The sequence below is a fragment of the Ctenopharyngodon idella genome, chromosome 23 (assembly GCF_019924925.1).
Source record: "Ctenopharyngodon idella isolate HZGC_01 chromosome 23, HZGC01, whole genome shotgun sequence".
Classification (NCBI taxonomy): Eukaryota; Metazoa; Chordata; class Actinopteri; order Cypriniformes; family Xenocyprididae; genus Ctenopharyngodon; species Ctenopharyngodon idella.
Window position 1 is genome coordinate 20,459,525 of NC_067242.1, and position 18,169 is coordinate 20,477,693.

The following is an 18,169-nucleotide window of genomic DNA, read 5'->3' on the forward strand; positions in this document are numbered from 1 at the left end:
TTTCAATTCAACTGCAATTTATTTGTGTAGTGCATTTTTACAATAAACATGATTTCAAGAAAATAGAAATGCTAAAGAAAAGGATGTGCGGCTTCTGCTCTTTCAGGCGGTTTTGACATTTCCTCACCAATGGATGCAGCATGTGCTCTATGACATGAAGACAGAATCAATTGCAGCATTATAGTTTTTCCATTGAGATCCGAGTGAACACTAGATCCATTTTGCAATTGGCATTTTTCATATTTTTAATTAGAAAAATAAGTAATGAGAACTCACAAACTCATACACAGAAGAATGTCACGTCCAGGTACTTATAGATGATGTGACGATGATCAGAGAAGGATAAATGCGAAGCTTTTAGATGACAAGACTTCTTTCCATTACACCTTAAAGATAAAAAGCTTTTTACATTGTATGATTCTTAAATGACACTATTCTATATAGTTTTTTTTTCCTGCGGTACCTGGAACGCAGGCTACTGGTCTGAGGTAAGTAACATTTTGGTGTGGCCGCTGAGTGATCAGGGCAGACACGATCCTGCCGTACAGAACTTGCATGTTGAACAGCAATAATACCATTATTCTCTGAAACACAAAAACAGGAAGGCTATTCATGATCATTTCATAAATTATGGTTAGCCAGCACATGTTAAAATGTCACAAATGAATAATTACAAAACAGCAATTTGTACCTCCATGTTCACAGCAGTAAAATTTGGTTTGGAGTCCAGTGCGCTAAATACTGTTCCAGTCACACACGGTTTGGATATTAACAAGAGTGACAACCGCTTTTCACAACTGAACTGACCACTAAAGATTAAACACTTTTCCCTTTGATTTCGACTTCACCTACTTCTATGTAAAAGAACTGATGAAAAAGATGATTCTTACCACAGTCAATGACACATTTGGGGTCCTTACAGGTTATGGTTTTTTCTAGTTATGTTGGGGAAAAGGAACAGGAGTCAATATTAACAATAGGATTTACCAAGAATGTTATGATCAAATTTAGGGTGGAAACTGTGTGCAACAAATCACTGACTTACTCAATGGGCAACAATAATAAGACACATCCAGGTATTTATAAGTCCCAACACAAGGGTCAGAGAAAACGGAGTTCGTTGCAGGAACAGAACAGTTTTTTCTTCCATCACACCTGATACATGGACAGACAATGACAAGTACTTAAAGGGTTAGTTCACCCAAAAATGAAAATTGTCATTACTCAACATCATGTTGTTCCACACCCCTAAGACCTTCGTTCATCTTCGGAACAGAGACATTTTTATAAAATCCAATAGCTCAGTAAGGCCTGCATTGCCAGCAAGAACACTCCCTTTTTTTTAATGCCCAGAAAGCTACTAAAAAAAAAAAAAAAAAAAAAAAAAAAACCCAGTTCACATGACTACAGGGGTTCAATCTTTTCGAATCAGTGGTTTGGAGTGCGTATCAAACTGCCAAAGTCACGTGAACTATTGAAGTTTCAAAACACTTATGACGTAACGAAGCCTCGTTTACTGAAATCATGTGACTTTGGTGCTCTGAACCACTGATTCGAAACAAAAGATCCGTAAAGCTTTAAAGCTTCATGAAGCAGTGTTTTGAAACCACCCATCACTAGATATTGTTGAATAAAGTCACCATTTTGTTATTTTTGGCACAGGGAGAAAAAAAAAAAAAAAAAAAAAAAAAAAAAAAAAAAAAAAAAGTATTCTCGCCGCTTTATAATATTAAGGTTGAACCACTGTAGTCACATGAACTGTTTTAAATATGTTTTTAGTAGCTTTCTAGCCATTAAAAAAAAAAAAAAAAAAAAAGGGGAGTGTTCTTGGTGGTGATGTAGGCCTTACTGAGCCATCGGATTTTATCAAAAATATCTTAATTTGTGTTCCAAATATGAACAAAGGTCTTACGGGTGTGGAACGACATGAGGGTGCGTAATTAATGACAGCATTTTCATTTTTGGGTGAACTAACCCTTTAAGAAGGAAACATACAAAAGCAGTTTCTTGCTCTTGCATGGAAATGCATAAAATAAAAATCCACAAGTTTTCTGTTAATCTTACCGAGCAGACATAGTACTGAGAGATGTTTCTTGGAAGCATTGAAGATTTGAGATCTCATTAGGTGGTCTTCCAGTACAGCATGCTGTGCGATCAGTCCGTCCATAGTTGGCTTCAAAGACCGTTATGTATCCCCAGTCTGACAAAGTAAAGATTGAGTAACATTGTAAAGTTTAAACACAGTGAATGAATCTAGATTACTCACCACAGCGGAGTTCTGCAGATTCTCCTTCACAGGCCAGTGTTGTTATTTTATTTGCAAAGAGGAAGCATGCTGTGTAGGTGAGAAGATACAGCAAAATAAAAATATTTGAAAATGACATTTTGACCTGTACTTAAAGCATTAAGCGTGTTTTGTTTGTTTGTTTTTTATTTTAATTACATTGTACTTTTATATAATGGCACATCTTACCATGTTGACACAGCAACAGCAGCACTGTAAAAATCAAACAAAAAGAAAATGAAATCATTGAATTGAAAATACTGAATTGCACGTGTTGGGGTTGGAGGTAGGCTACTTACAAGTGATCCAGTTGATCTTTTTCACCAGCATAATAGAGCTGTAGGCCTACTGTTTAAAACAAAAACAACCTGATTGCAGGATATTCTGTTATTTAATGCATAGACTCAATTTTAAGTAACTTTCTAATTGTTTTATTGAGAATGTAATGCTAGCCTTCAGTTCTTGCCTTCACTGACACACTATGTATGAGACGTAATTGATTTTCTATAGGCTAGGCCTACTTCAATTTTTAAACAATTTAAAACTAAATGATCACATTTACATGCATCACACGTGAAATGAACGGTTTGCTGAATGAATTGGAATGCTTTTCTACACAACTTCTGAACACAGATTCCATCTGATCCACATCAAAAGCATTCGTTTGTACCCGTTACCCTGGTTACTAGTAAAGATCAGGAAGCTGTGTCGACACGGGGTGCAGGTAAAACTTGTTATCGATCACCAAACAAAACTGCATATTTCCCAATGGAAAAATCTCCAACGGTGGCGGTCGGCAGCTGCCAGAAACACCTTGTGTTTCCAATGCACTTTGCGCCTAATCGCGTGGGCAATGAAAAGGCTGGCGCTGTACGGCTCAACTAACGACGGTACAGCGAGTAGCCCTATGAATTAAGACAGAGGGGTTAATAACTTACACATTAAGTAACGTGTTCTTTTCACCTAACCTCACTCTTTTGTTAGTTACTTTTGTAGTTGTGTTACTAGCAGCCCGCAGTTTTGGAGTCTCGAAATTTTCCGTTTACACAGCAATGTCTCGAACACTGTCTATATGAACTTGCAACAAGACTCAAGCCTGTATTCTTACCAGTAACCATAGAGTGGCCAAAGTAATAATCAAAGATGGCAACGTCCATAAAAATAAAAAGTCTTAGCACTTTTGACATGACAGAGTCCAATTGAGTAACAAGTTCATCCATCAAATCATCATTAACCGACAGCAGCATCAATGAAAACATGCCTAGCCAAACAGCTTTAGCCGTTGCACTCGCGTCTTACGTCCTTTGCGTCTCGCGCATGACACTTCATTTGAGTCGCGCACAGAACTAGCGATTGGCGATTCGAAGGCTTCAAAACAGTGAATCATTTTGCGGAGCAACTGGTTCAGCTGATTCAAAGCTCTGAAGAGCTTAGGCTTGTTCGACTTAAAGCAGCGCTGCACAGACCTGTCGGTGTATGACATCAAAGTACCATGAGAGTGATCAGAAAACCGTACGCTTTTTGAAGGATTACCTAGAGAAATCAAACAGTTGCTGAATTAGTTGTCAAAACGCAAATGTAGAATCAAAGCAGCAAAATTCTCAGTTAAATTAACACCACCACTCTGTTTATGAGTCCTCTCTAAATACAAATAAATAAATAAATAAATTGAATTAATATAGTGTTGCAGTTAATGAGATAATTAAGTGATGATTGAGCATTAGTGATGACACCTGCTTTTAACCAGCAGAATAACCAAAATAAGAGAATGAGCAGGAACACAACTAACTGAATCGCAGCCTCAAACTAATTAAATATATACTCTGATAGCCTAGTGGTTAGTGTGCTGACATATGGTGCAAATGTGTTTACGGTGACCGAGTTCGATTCCCGTCTTGAGGTTCTTTGCCGATCCAGTGTAAATAGATCATGTTTTCGCACTGACCTGCATGCGCAAAAGCACGATACAAATGGGGTTGCCAAGTTTTTACCACAAAATCCACTCAATTGCTTCTCAAAACTAGCCCAGTCACGTTCTGGGGTTAAATATCGCGTTAGTACGGTCGCTTCAACCCACGGAGTTGCAAAACAACCCGCGATAACAGTGAAAAAGTAACCCAATAGGGCAGTGGTTCCCAAACTTTTTAGAGTGGAGTACCCCCTGAGGCATTTACCATCCTTCTGCGTACCCCCTCTCTTCCACTTAGACTGCACCTTTTCAATTAAGAAACAATATTTGCCCCCTAAATTGACTTTCCAGTGCATTTTTTTTTTATCTTTATAAAACCTTTACAACATTAATAATGTTTTAAATAAAAAAAAAGGTCAATAGAGAAATATGCAATGATAAAACTTGAAAAGTGATTCTTTTAAATACTAAAACCGCCAGCATGGCGGTAAGTCACTGTCTTAATGCATGGGAGTCATCGAGTCGTTCGTTCAACGAAGCAAGTGGCATTTATGAATGAATCATTGAATCACGAACAGTTCGTTCAAAGCCGCAGATTCGTTCACGAAACACCGCTGTGTGTTTCGCTGGAGCTATTATTTCGTTGCAAAATAGAGCAAATACTGACAATATTGTGAAGAACATCACTTAATATTACCCTTTTGTTTGTTGAAATGTTGTATAAAATCAATATCACATTTGCAATTGTGTGGATATTTGGATTTGCATTCTTGCTTGTATTATCAACATTAAAAACAAGAACTCACAAAAGGTATGTTTTTGTATCAAGAGGTTGAGGGCGGCCATTTTGAGTTTTGCTACATCATTGTAGTAAATTTTGAACGAAACGAAATTTTGACCGGAATGTAACCAGAAACGGAAACGAAATCAAATTTCTGAACAGAAATGCTAATTTGAAATGGCCATTAACCGGTTAATAACGTTATTTTATCGTTCTATTTAATATTTTGATTTGGCAGTCAACCAATCACGAATTCAAATAGTACAGCCTATGCAAATGTGACGCTGACGCATCCAAAGTGTGTGAAATGCCCGCGCTGAGGCGCTCAGGCTCAGCTGTCAAGTCATCATAGGTTAGGTAAGTCACCATGGCATTAGTTTTTCCGATGATATAAGTGAAAATGAATGTTAAGTAATATGCAGCTTGTTGTGCGTTTTGAAACCAGCGAAAATTGCTATGTAGAACATGAGTTCACACAACGCCACATCACGCATCTGCAGTGCTTCTGTGAACAGAGAAAGCAGAATAAAACAATAGGCCTACATAACACATATAAAATAAAAGGGAATAGGCCTATAGGCTACGCTATATTTCATTCCAATTAGGTCTATTAACAAAACGAAAGTGGTTCATTGTGGCGCACTCCAAAGATCTAGGAAAGGAAACAGACATTCTGCTTGTTTTCGTTATTTGAGTGTCTTTTGTAAATGTATGAATTATGTCTTGCTTTTACCTGTATGACCATAAATTACGCAGTACAGTTTACTGTCTTAGAAGGGGAAAAAAATCCAGTGGTCGCGCCGGTGCCTCACGCGCGCACACACACAAATTCTTGCATTGCTTATAGGCTACTTGATATCGCAGCTGTTAAATATTAAAATAAAATACAATCAACCAAACATATAAAACGTTACACTGCTCAATTTAATTCTGCAATAGGCCCTATCTGCCGTTTACCACCCGTGACCACCGCCTGCTATGTGAAGGATGATGTCGATACTGCGAATATAAAGCTATACTAGTTTAGCATTCGTCTCGAAAATGGAAACAGTTGGATTCGTGCCAAATGAGAAAGGTGGGCTTCAGATTCACTTTAAATGAATTCGTTTTGCATCTTATTTAGTTTTATTTCTAATAAATAACCCTGTTTCTTGCCTTGAATAGTAATAGAAGCTGGAATTATAATTCAAAGATAATTTTTTTAATTCGTTTTGGCTTGACGTTTATTTAGCCTGAATAGGCCATCTGTTACTTAGATGTTTTGTGGTAAAATAAAATAGGGCAGTTTTGTTCATAATTTATGTTTACAAACATTATAAACAAAGCTATATAGGCTAGGCTATTTGTAAACATTTTACTTTATTTAGCTAGCCTACCGATAAATTACATTGTTTCTGAATAATAAAATGCGGCGTATACGCGACTTATCTTTTTTCCTCTCAGGAATAGCGTCGGTATTTTTAACCATGCAACAAACATTTTAAAATATCTTGAAAAAATACTTTAATTTATAAACTGTTGTTTTTCCTTTTGTTTAATAGGTTTACATTAGGACAGAATCTTGTTATAAAGATAATTGTAGGCCTATTGGCTAAGACGGCAAATACTCTTTGTTTTTAATAAATAAAACAATGTACGTATTATTATTATTATTATTATTATTAAGTAGGCTACATGCAAACATTATTGACGTTATTAACCGTTATTTTTTCTGATCAAACCGGTCTCGGAACGTTAATAATACACAAGGAACGCTGGAACAGAAACGTTAAAATAGGCCTACTGATTCTGCTCGAAGTGCAACGATTGAATTTTTTTTTTTTTCTCGTTTTTAAGCCCTGGTTTTGCAGTTAAATTACTGCACACTGATTCCCGCTAGAGAATGAGGTGTTTAGTGTCATTGGTAGTGCATTCACCTCGCGTGCCATCAGCGATCGGGTCGGGGTTCGAGACTGTCTCGGAGCAGGGTAGTTAGTATTGGAGTGTGAGTTTTGGAGGCGGAGCAATGAAGAGAGGGGTGTGTTTGTTTGGGTTGATTTCAAATATCAACAGTGTTCAACAACGAATTTGAGAAATCGCTTACAGCACCTTTAAATGTATTATAATGCATTAAACATATTAATTATTAAGTAATATTTATTAAATTTATAACATTTATTTAAAGTTATTACATTTCTTATTAGGTCAGTTACAAAAAGAATTGACAATCAATATTATATCATTTTATCAACTCCATGTCATCATATAACTCCAATACGTCATATCTTCATTGGGAAGCGTGTGTCTCCTCTTCTTTGCTGCCATCTTGTTACTCCTAACTAGGTTAGGAGACCTCTCCAGCTCTCCTAAATAATTTAGGAGCTAAGACCTAGTCTTAAATGATGTTAAATTATGTTATAACGTTACTCTGTGCGTTCGCTTGGTGGCTGCTGTGAGACACTTGTTTCACACTGCAGTAAGCTAGATTGATTTAAGAATATCATATTAAATGCTGGATGGCTTGTGTTGATAAATGGCATGCAATTAATTTTAAAACGTATTGTATGATGGAGAAAATTCTGTACTACTGTTACTAAAAATAAAGCTGCATCTGATTATGCTGTGTTAGCTACTTCACAAAATTGTGTTTTTCTCAGGCATGCTAAAGCATGGTATTTACAAAAAAAGCAAGAAAATTAGATTTAAGCAATAAGACTAAACATGTTGAGCTATATAACAATAATTAGTTTTCTGTCTATAAATATATCAAAACAGTTGTTCCCTTGTCTATTAAAACATCTAATATATTAAAGCGTCTTTGGTGTTTCCATGGTTTCTACAAAATAAAACCGGAAACCAAGGGTAACGCAGGTATGACGCAATTGAAAGGCAACTCCTCACACGTCCCGGAGCCTTGGTTAATATTACAATTTTCTCACGATTTACAAATAGTTGGAAACATTTGGGATATTGTAAGTACTCACAATATATAACACTGAACAAAATATATAACACTGGCCTAGTGGTTTTTGGATATTTTACTGCAAAATTCTTACATATTGCACCTTTAACAGCTTTAATGAGGGAAAGAGCTACAATCATTGTGAACTGCATAATGGAATTAAAAACGGTGGAGAAATATAAAACTGCTCATTTAAAAATGTGGATTATATATATGTTTTTTTTTATATATATATATATATATATATGTGTGTGTGTGTGTATATATATATATATACATACAAATATTTAAGTATTTTTAGACCGTATAGGGAGATTGTCTCGATTACGTCATTTGCTGTGCTTCATGAGAGTAGGCGGAGCTAAAGAGCTGTGATACATTTAAAGGGCAGCAAAAGTCAATTTTTACTTACCAAAACACTGTATTTTGTGCCTGGTTTCCCTGCTGTCTCTTGAAACATGTTTTGAGAGTCCCTGTCTTTAGTCTTGACTCTATGGTGTCTGAAATACAGGTTCATTCATATCATTCTTTGGTTGTTTGAATGGACATTTTGCATTAGGCATGTTTAATTGCATTAAGATGCATTGTGTGTGTAAGAGTGGTTAGTGTTTATTGTGTATAAGTGAAAGAGTGTTATGTGGGGTCATGCCAGTGTTATGCATACCACAGCTTCCTGAGAAAACCGTCCTGGATACAAACTGCCAATGTGAATACCAACCAATGCAAATAAACACTAAATCAAACCAATCCCATAGCAGTGGTGCCAGAGGACCCCTAAATATGATGACATCTTTGCAAAGATTTCACCAATGTTAGCTGTTTATACATTTTCATCTAATCTACTGTTCAAAAGTTTATAAGATTTTTTAAATATTTTTTATAGGTTTATGCTCAACAACACTGTATTTATTTTATTAAAATTATAGTAGAAACAGTAATATTGTGAAATAATATGTTTTCTATTTTAAAATGTACTTTATTCTTGTGATGGAAGTTCAATTTTCAGCAGCCATCCAGACTTCAGATTTGGTGCTCAAGTAATTTTATGTATTTATTTATTTAATTTTATCAGTTGAAAACAGTTGTGCTTGTGATTGTTTTGGAAACTGTTACTTTTTTCAGGATTATTTGATGAATAGAAAGTTCAAAATAACAGCATCAATTTGAAATATAAATCTTTTGTACATTATAAATGTCTTCACTGTCACTTTAATTCTTTCTTACTGAATAAGGCCCCATTTACACTAGTGCGTTTTAAAACGCCTAAGTTTTGCTACGGTTACGCGCCTGTCATTTACACTAGGTGTTTCAGTGTAAACGTACCAAAACGGAGACTTTTGAAAACAATGGAGTGGCTGCCCACATTCGCTCTGTGTATCCTTGACGACAATGTAAACAATAACATGGAGACTGAACTACAATCATGTACGCGCATACCCAGTGTGCATGAACGGTCATGTGACATGCGTTTTCAGCTGTGTAGTGTAGACGGAGATCGTTTCTAAAATGCTGTGGAAACGCCAGTGTAGACAAGGATCGTTTTCATTTTAAAACGCCGTTAAAACGCACTAGTGTAAACGGGGCCTAAGAGAATTAGTTTCTTTAAAAAAAATCTTGCTGACCCAAAACTTTTGAACATTAGAGTACAAAAAACTTAATTGTACTAAAACTTAATTTAACACCACAGCTACAATGATATAGAGAAACGATATCATTGGGATCACATTCAGAATGATTTTTTTCCAGCTGTTCAATGATAAAACACTGACAGCCAATCAGAATCCATTCTAATTTAAGGGCTCGCACATTTAAAATGGCAGACGACATTGCAGAGAAGTTAATCGCTGAGGTCCAGAAAAATCCACCACTGTTTGACAAGTCAACCCCACTTTTCAAGGATACTTCACAGAAAATGGATATATGGAAAACAATCGGTAATACCCTCGGAATAAATGGTGAGAAGTATACGATGAGATCATTTTGCCAAGCTAGCAAACAGTGTAACATAAAAATTACCTCAGGTATCCAGCGCTAGTTTCGACAACATTGTCTTGCTTCCTTTGAAGTTGCAGTGAAAAAGACTAGGCGTTGTTTTTATTCCACTATATTGACTTCATCAGCTAAATTCACTGTTAGATAAGATCGATTACACTAGCTATTTATCCGAAACATAGCATGCTGAGGACATCTGCTGGTTAAATCTGTGTAAATGCAACAAGAACAGCAAAAACATGTTGTACACACTTTGAAACCGCAGCGCGTGAGCTTAGAATAACAGACTGTTATCGTTCATTGGTGTGGATGCAAATATAGTTATCATTATAGTTATCTTTATATTTATCATTCTTAGTGTGAACGGGCCTTTAACTCCAAAGCCCAGGTTGAAAACCTCTGCATTATATAAGGACTGGTTATTTTCTCAGACTGTATCGGCAACTGTATATCTCTTCTTTTAGTGTGATGTTATATCTAATGTTTAGCACTTCCTCTGCACTCAGTTTATTATGGCAGTTTCCTTCTGTTACAGTCTGATGGCTTGTTGACTCAGCTCTTTGATAATGTAGAGAACCAGACTCCCGTTTCTGTTTGTCTAAGGTGCAGGTGTGCCCTCATTGTTGACAATAGACAGAACAGAGAGTCTGTTTGTCATGGGCATGTGAACCAGAGTGCATATATAGAGGGTAAACTGTACTCTAGCCAGAAGATTTCAGACAACAACATTTGTTCAGCCATTTTTTAAAGACATAACAGTGGACCAGTAACCCCTGCTCTCTTGTAATAGTCGACTGTGAAAACATGATTGACTCTCACAGTTCTTACAGTGGACTTTTTCTTCAGAATCCAGAGTTCCAGTGAGGTGTTACTCATCATTATCACATGAGGGAAGGTTGTAAAATTGTACAGGATGTTCTCTGACCCTCACCAAAAGTAGTGGGTCAAGGTCAATATGTCTAAGATGAAATATGAAAAAGATAAATGTGATTAGTCAGATCTCATTTAATACATAACCTTGATGAGTGCAAGATGCCTAGAAGTCTATGATTCAGAACACATCATTTTATATCATACTCAGACTTTTAATGGCTTTTAATAATTTTTATTTGGGTTAAATGACAGATAAAGAGTTGAAATGAGGACATAAAAAGTTATTTAGACAAAAATTAATGTTAGACTAAAATTTTTAGACAAAAAGTCAGAATTATGACATGAAAAGTGAAAATTATGAGAAAAAACAACTTATGACATTTTATACACTGCTCAAAAAAATGGGTCTGACAATGGGTCCAAGGATTTCATCCCGATACCTAATGGCAGTCAGGGTGCCATTATCTAGCCTGTAGAGGTGCGTCCATCCATGGATATGCCTCCCCAAACCATCACTGACCTACCACCAAACCGGTCATGCTGAACGATGTTACAGGCAGCATCACGTTCTTCACGGCTTCTCCAGACCCTTTCACGTCTGTCACATGCTCAGGGTGAACCTGCTCTCATCTGTGAAAATCACAGGGTGCCAGTGGCGGACCTGCCATTTCTGGTGTTCAGTGGCAAATGCCAATCGAGCTCCGCAATGCCGGGCAGTGAGCACAGGGTCCACTAGAGGACGTCGGGCTCTCAGGCCACCCTCATGAAGTCTGTTTCTGATTGTTTGGTCAGAGACATTCACACCAGTGGCCTGCTGGAGGTCATTCTGTAGGGCTCTGGCAGTGCTCATCCTGTTCCTCCTTGCACAAAGGAGCAGATACCGGTCCTGCTGATGGCTTAAGGACATTCTACGGCCCTGTCCAGCTCTCCTAGAGTAACTGCCTGTCTCCTGGAATCTCCTCCATGCTCTTGAGACTGTGCTGGGTGACACGGCAAACTTTCGTATTGATGTGCCATCCTGGAGGAGCTGGATAGAGATGTTCGGTTCTTGAACAAATCGTTCTTTTGAGCCGGTTGAAACCAGTTCATAGGAAGTAACCAGTTGAGTCGGTTCACTAATCGAACTGAATCGATCTTTAGTTCCGGATTGATGACGCGAGACGCACAAGCCGAAGTAGCACATCCGACTCAAAAAGAATCGAATGAGCCGGTTCAACCAGCTGTCGAAGTTTGCCGAGGATTACAGAAGAGTCCGATGAGTGAGTTGACGATACCATGCAAGCCTGAGGCACGTACTGAAAATATGCTTATTATGACTATTGTTATTAATTAACATTTTATTAAAACCTGCAAAAAAACTTTTTGTCGAGAGATGTAAATAAATTTTACTATGGTTTATTATACATGTAGATTATAAGTTGTTAAGTGAAATCAATGAGTTTACTCTTTCTATATACTTTAGACATGTAGAACATATCCGCGTTTGTGCATGAATATGTGTGTTGTAGTTGCGAATCTTATCCAAGATGTAGGCTAATCAATATTGGTCTGTCGTATCCGACATAAAGGATCCGCGAATGAAACTGTGACCACAAACTCCATTAAGTGAATGAAAGGCAATAATCGTGCACACAAATAACTTTTAATTTGAATGTTTCAATATGCGTTGACACAAATGACTTTATTTGTACGTTTCATTGATATAACATGACACTGAGAAAAGAACTGCATAGTGACAGCATAGCATGAAAGGAACCTATGAATTGGCTTTTTGAACTGGTTCATTGAGCCAAACTGTCTGAAAAGAACCAGTTCGTGTAAATGAATCGGACTTTGCATCACTGGAGTTGGACTGCCTGTGCAACCTATGTAGGGTCCAGGTATCGCCTCATGCTACCAGTAGTGACACTGACCCTAGCCAAATGCAAAACTAGTGAAAAACAGTCAGAAAAGATGAGTAGGGAAAAAAATGTCAGTGGCCTCCACCTGTAAAACCATTCCTGTTTAGGGGGTTGTCTCATTGTTGCCCATCAGTGCACCTGTTGTTAATTTCATTAACACCAAAGCAGCTAAAACTGATTAACAACCCCCTCTGCTACTTAACTGGCCAGGGGTGCGTTTCCCGAAAGCATCGTTAGTCAACTATGGTCATAAGTCCCATTGAACTCTATTGGTAACGAAAGAACTTGCGACCATAGTTCGCTTTGGGAAATGCACCCCTGATCAATATCCCAGGAGTTTAACTGACTTGATGCTATTCTGTGATTAAAAAGAGTTCCTTTAATTTTTTTGAGCAGTGTATCATACTCAGATTCAGATTTTTAATGACCTTTAATCCATTTTTATTTGGGTTTCAGGACAGACAATATGGAAGCCCATTTCCACCACATAGGAAAGAAAATGCTTTGGTAAATCATAGTTATGACATAAAAAGTCAGTCATAATTATGACGTAAGTTGAAATGATGAGATACTAATACATATACAGGTGCTGGTCATATAATTAGAATATCATCAAAAAGTTCATTTTTTTATTATTAATTATTTTTAAAAATGAAACTTTCATATATTCTAGATTCCCTACATGTAAAGTAAAACATTTCAAAAGTTTTTTTTTTTAATTTTTATGATTAGAGCGTACAGCTCATGAAAGTCCAAAATCCAGTATTTCAAAATATTAGAATATTTCCTAAAATCAATCAAAAAATGGATTTGCAAAACAGAAAAGTTAAAGTTCTTTAAAATATGTTCTTTTGTGCACTCAATACTTGATCGGCAGGACATATTACAGCAAATGACTTGCTCCTAGCACAAATTACTGCATCAGTGAAGTGTGGCATGGAAGTGATCAGCCTGTGGCACTGCTGAGGCACTATTGAGCCTTCAGATCATCTGTATATTGTTGGATCGACTGTTTCTCATCTTTCTCTTGAAAATATCCCATAGATTCAGGTCAGGCATATTGGCTGGCCAATAAAGCACAGTAATATCATGGTCAGCAAACCACTTGGAAGTGGTTTTTGCACTGTGGGCAGGTGCTAAAGTCCTGCTGGAAAAGGAAATCAGCATCTCCATAAAGCTTGTCAGCAGATGGAAGCATAAAGTGCTTCAAAATCTCCTGGAAGATGGCTGCATTGACTTTGCACTTGATAAAACACAATGGACCAACACCAGCAGACGTCACGCCCCCCCCAAATCATTATTGACTTCAGAAACTTCACACTAGACTTCAAGCAGCTTGGATTCTGTGCCTCTCCAGTCTTCCTTCAGACTCTGGGACCATGATTTCAACATGAAATGCAAAATTTACTTTTATCTGAAAAGAGGACTTTCGACCACTGTTCACTGCCCAGTTCTTTTTCTCCTTAGCCCAGGTAAGATGCTTCTGACGTTGTCTCTGGTTCAGAAGTGGCTTGGTAGTCCTTTTCCTGAAGATGTCTGAGTGTGGTGACTCTTGATGTGCTGACTCCGGCTTCATTCTACTCATTGTGAAGCTCTCCCAAGTGTTTGAATCGGCTTTACTTGACAGTATTGTCAAGCTTGCGGTCATCCCTGTTGCTTGTGCACCTTTGCCTACCCAATTTCTTCCTTCCAGTCAACTTTGCATTTAATATGCTTTGATATTTCACTCTGTAAACAGCCACCCCATTCAGTAATGACCTTCTGTGACTTACTCTCTTTGTGGAGGGTGTCAATGATTGTCTCCTGGACCATTGCCAAGTCAGCAGTCTTCCCCATTAGTGTGGTTTCAAAAAACAAAAGATACCCGGATTTTATACTGTAGGGATGGTCATTTAATGAAACTCAAATGTAAATATTCTAATATTTTGAGATACTGGATTTTGGACTTTAATTAGCTGTACACTCTAATCAACAAATTTACAAAAAAAAAACTTTTGAAATGTTTTACTTTACATGTAGGGAATCTAGAATATATGAAAGTTTCATTTTTTAAAATAATTTACAATAAAAAAATGAACTTTTTCACAATATTCTAATTATATGACCAGCACCTGTAAAGAGTTAAAATTATAACAAAAAAGTTGAAATTATGAGAGATACTAGTTAATATTTGAGACAAAAAATCAAAATTATGACATACTAAATCATGAGATAAAAAGTTAAAATTATGACATAAAAGGTCAAAATTATAATAATAGTCATAATTATGATGCAAGTTGAAATTTTTTTTGTCATAATTTTGACTTTTTGTTATAATTTAGACTTTACATCAATTATGACATTATCTCGTAATTTTGATTTTTTGCCAGTTTCAAATTCATAAATATGACTTTTAATGCCATAATTTTTATTTCATAATTATGATTTACTCACTCTTAAGAGCTCAAACTTTATTACTTAAAAAACATGAAGGCCTTCGTCATGTTTTTTTTAAGTAATAAAGTTTGTGCTCTTAAGAGTGAGTGTTGCACCTTTGTTCAGCTTAATTGAATTTTGATTTTCGATTGCACCTCCTCTTGTGTTGGTAGAGCACCTTTTTTCATATTTGTTATAATTATGATTTACCAATGTATCCAGAAGATGCCTGCAACCCTTTTTAACTGTGGCAATTTCAGAACCAAAACAAACTTCATTCAAATTCAGATTGTTACAATTCAAGATGAAATGCCATTCAAAACTTATTTTTGAGTACACAAGGTATTTTTGAGTAAAACAGGACATTCAAAAATGAGTAAAAATGTAGGGCAAGGCCAGGACCATTTTTTTTATCCACCAGGAATTGTTTGGATTGTGAAAAGTGGCCTCTGTATGACAGAAGGGCAAGGGCTGACCTGGTGATGTCAACCAAAAAAAAAAAAAGAAATTCGTTTCAGAAGCAGAGCAAGTTATTACATTTTGATGAAAGAAGACACCCTTTTTTCTTTGGAATAAAATGTACCAGTGAATCCCCCACAATATGACCAAGAATGTGTCTTAAGAAGGGAAATAGATCAATTTGAAAGAAAGATTAGTTTAACATTTTATGTCAACCTACCTGAGAAAAAGACACTAAAGCAACTCTGAAAGGTTTCTTATGTTTTATACTGGACATATTGATGTCACCTGATAACAAAGTCTTCTTTGAACTGGACTTTTGAACCGTTCTATTGAGAAAACCCTCAAAACTCTTGCCAAATCTGGGCCTTTTGATTTGTGGATTTGGCTGTGTTTAGGTTTGGCTTGGGCACCGTCTCCTTTCTCAGATTCATGAAGATAGAGGAGGACACTGTCTACTCTCCGTGAGTAAACTTACTGAAGTATATCATTACCATTAACCTGACTGGGTTGCATTCCTTTCCAGTGCACAGAAACCTCATGTCACTGGGGTTTGTGGTCACTTTATGGGCCACAAATGCCAAATATCTTGTATGATACACTACTTTTCATACATAATACTTGTCATCATTTCACAAGTCCTCATCCTAATTTACTCTTCCTTCAAATTTCATAAAGATTGTCACTTTATCATGTATTTAACAATAAGCATTATTCCATACCAAGTTTTAAACTACTTCGAAGATGAGAAACCTTTATAATGGCTCTGAACTGTAGGGTATGTGAGACTGATTTGGAGTGAGTTAAAACGAGCTGAGCTGAAATGATAAACCTCTTGTGGGCAGGTCTACGGCAGCCTTTATTAAAGAACTCTTTGTTTACTGTTTGTTCCAGGTCATTTTGATTGACTAAAGTTGAAAGCCAGGGTACTAGCTGAAAAAAAGCCATCAAAAGTGTTTGAGCAGCATGCTCACTTTGAACCACAGCAAATGTCTGAAACACGCTTTTCATGTCTTCAGATATCGGCACCTCTTTAGACAGAACTGTAGAAAACAATACATTCTTGGTGATTAAAATAAAAAAAGTTAAAAGTGACTTTGCTAAATAAATATTTTAATTGTTAATACTACTACTACTACTAATAATAATACTAATAACAAACCCTCTAGAAATCATTACAATTTTAAACAAATAATATTTTAATTAATTTGATTAATATTAATAATGATGATAAAAACCCTCTAGAAATCATTACAATTTAAACAACAACAAAAAAAGAATGTATTGATTATTATTAACAATAAACAACCCTCTATAAATCATTACCATTTAAAAACATAAATAATTACATTTATTTATTTATTGAGTAATAATAATATTATAATAAAACAACACTCTATAAATCATACCATTTTAAACAAATAATAATTGAATTAATTTATTGATTAAAAATATTAATAATAATAATGATAACCCTCTATAAATCATTACCAATTAAATAAATAATAAATAGATGAATGTAATGATTATTAATAATAAACAACTCTTTCTCAATTACTGTTTTAAACAAATAAAGTGATTAATTTATTGATTAATAATATTTGACAACTAAACAAATACAATAAATCATTACCATTTTAAAATATAAATAATTACATTTATTCATTTATTTATTTAATAATAACAATACTTTTTTAATTAATTATTTATTTAGTTAATTAATAATAATAAACCACCCTCTAGAAATCATTACCATTTAAAAATAAATACATAATGTAATTAATTTGATTAATAATAATAATAATAATAATAATAATTAACCCTCTGGAAATAATTACCATTAAAATGCATATAATTAAATGTATTTATTGATTAATAATAATAATAATAATAATAATAATAATAATAATCTGGCTCTCATTGCAGGTGGCTCCTCTAATGAAGTCTTGAAGCCAAAAGACATTATGTCTCTTCTCTCTGCCCAGAATGTGCCAACCTTGTGTTGAACCGAATCAACCTGGCCCTTTTCCTTTGACAAAAGACACTTTGGTGTAGAATGGAGCTCTCTCACACTCTCTTGGACAACCTGCACAAAGATGCAGCCTGCCACCTGCATTAAACTGCTCTATCTGTAATATACAGTATGTTAGCAGCTAAAACATAAAGCAGCCATTTGTTTGTGATTGCTACTGTCTGGTATATGAGACTATCGAAAATATGAATCAAAAATATAATACACTTATAGTTTCATTTTGTTTAATATTGCAGTTCCAAGAGCCACTAATAAAATAACTTTTTGATAATGTTGAAGCAACTTGCTTCTTTGACAAAAAAGTTGCATAATCATAACTAGGCTACATTAAGTGCTTTCTTAAAAAGTTCAAGTGATTACTCAAGGCAGTACACAAAACAACATTTTTTCCCATATATGCATAGACAACATATAAGTGCTGTAGTTCAAGGCATTATTAAGGCAGTTATTCTTGGCAAATACAAAATACACTTTCAGGTGAATTTGATTTCAGATTCAACAATCCCTGATAGTTTTACACCAGAAATGTAATGGGTTGCTACAATCACCATTTTTATTTGTAATTACAGTGGATATAAAAAA

At 35.6% G+C, this 18,169-nt stretch overlaps 1 protein-coding gene across 4 annotated transcripts; it reads right to left on the reverse strand.

The window, feature by feature from the left end:
- On the reverse strand, window positions 1-3,934 carry LOC127506390 (L-rhamnose-binding lectin CSL3-like). Of its 4 annotated transcripts, none has more exons than XM_051882848.1 (10): window positions 3,818-3,934; window positions 2,584-2,632; window positions 2,474-2,497; window positions 2,267-2,335; window positions 2,065-2,200; window positions 1,046-1,155; window positions 891-935; window positions 464-584; window positions 277-386; window positions 1-147 (listed from the first exon to the last, which is right to left on the reverse strand). In XM_051882848.1, the coding sequence occupies exons 2-9, from the start codon at window positions 2,612-2,614 to the stop codon at window positions 281-283; spliced, it is 642 nt and encodes a 213-aa protein (XP_051738808.1). In that variant the 5' UTR covers window positions 2,615-2,632; window positions 3,818-3,934; the 3' UTR covers window positions 1-147; window positions 277-280. The 4 variants fall into 4 exon arrangements, with proteins under 4 accessions (XP_051738808.1, XP_051738809.1, XP_051738810.1 ...); XM_051882849.1 differs by having other exon boundaries at window positions 2,584-2,629; window positions 3,818-3,928; XM_051882850.1 differs by having other exon boundaries at window positions 3,751-3,892.
- Window positions 3,935-18,169: the final 14,235 nt, after the last annotated feature.

What these genes read in the sequence shown, in the direction of transcription:
- LOC127506390 (XM_051882848.1), bottom strand. Translation starts at nt 2,614, where the DNA reads ATGCTGGTGAAAAAGATCAACTGGATCACTT. An exon ending in GCTGTTGCTGTGTCAACATG is followed by an intron (nt 2,336 to 2,473) that starts GTAAGATGTGCC and finishes TCACCTACACAG; the next exon opens with CATGCTTCCTCTTTGCAAAT. An exon ending in CTCAGTACTATGTCTGCTCG is followed by an intron (nt 1,156 to 2,064) that starts GTAAGATTAACA and finishes TCCATGTATCAG; the next exon opens with GTGTGATGGAAGAAAAAACT.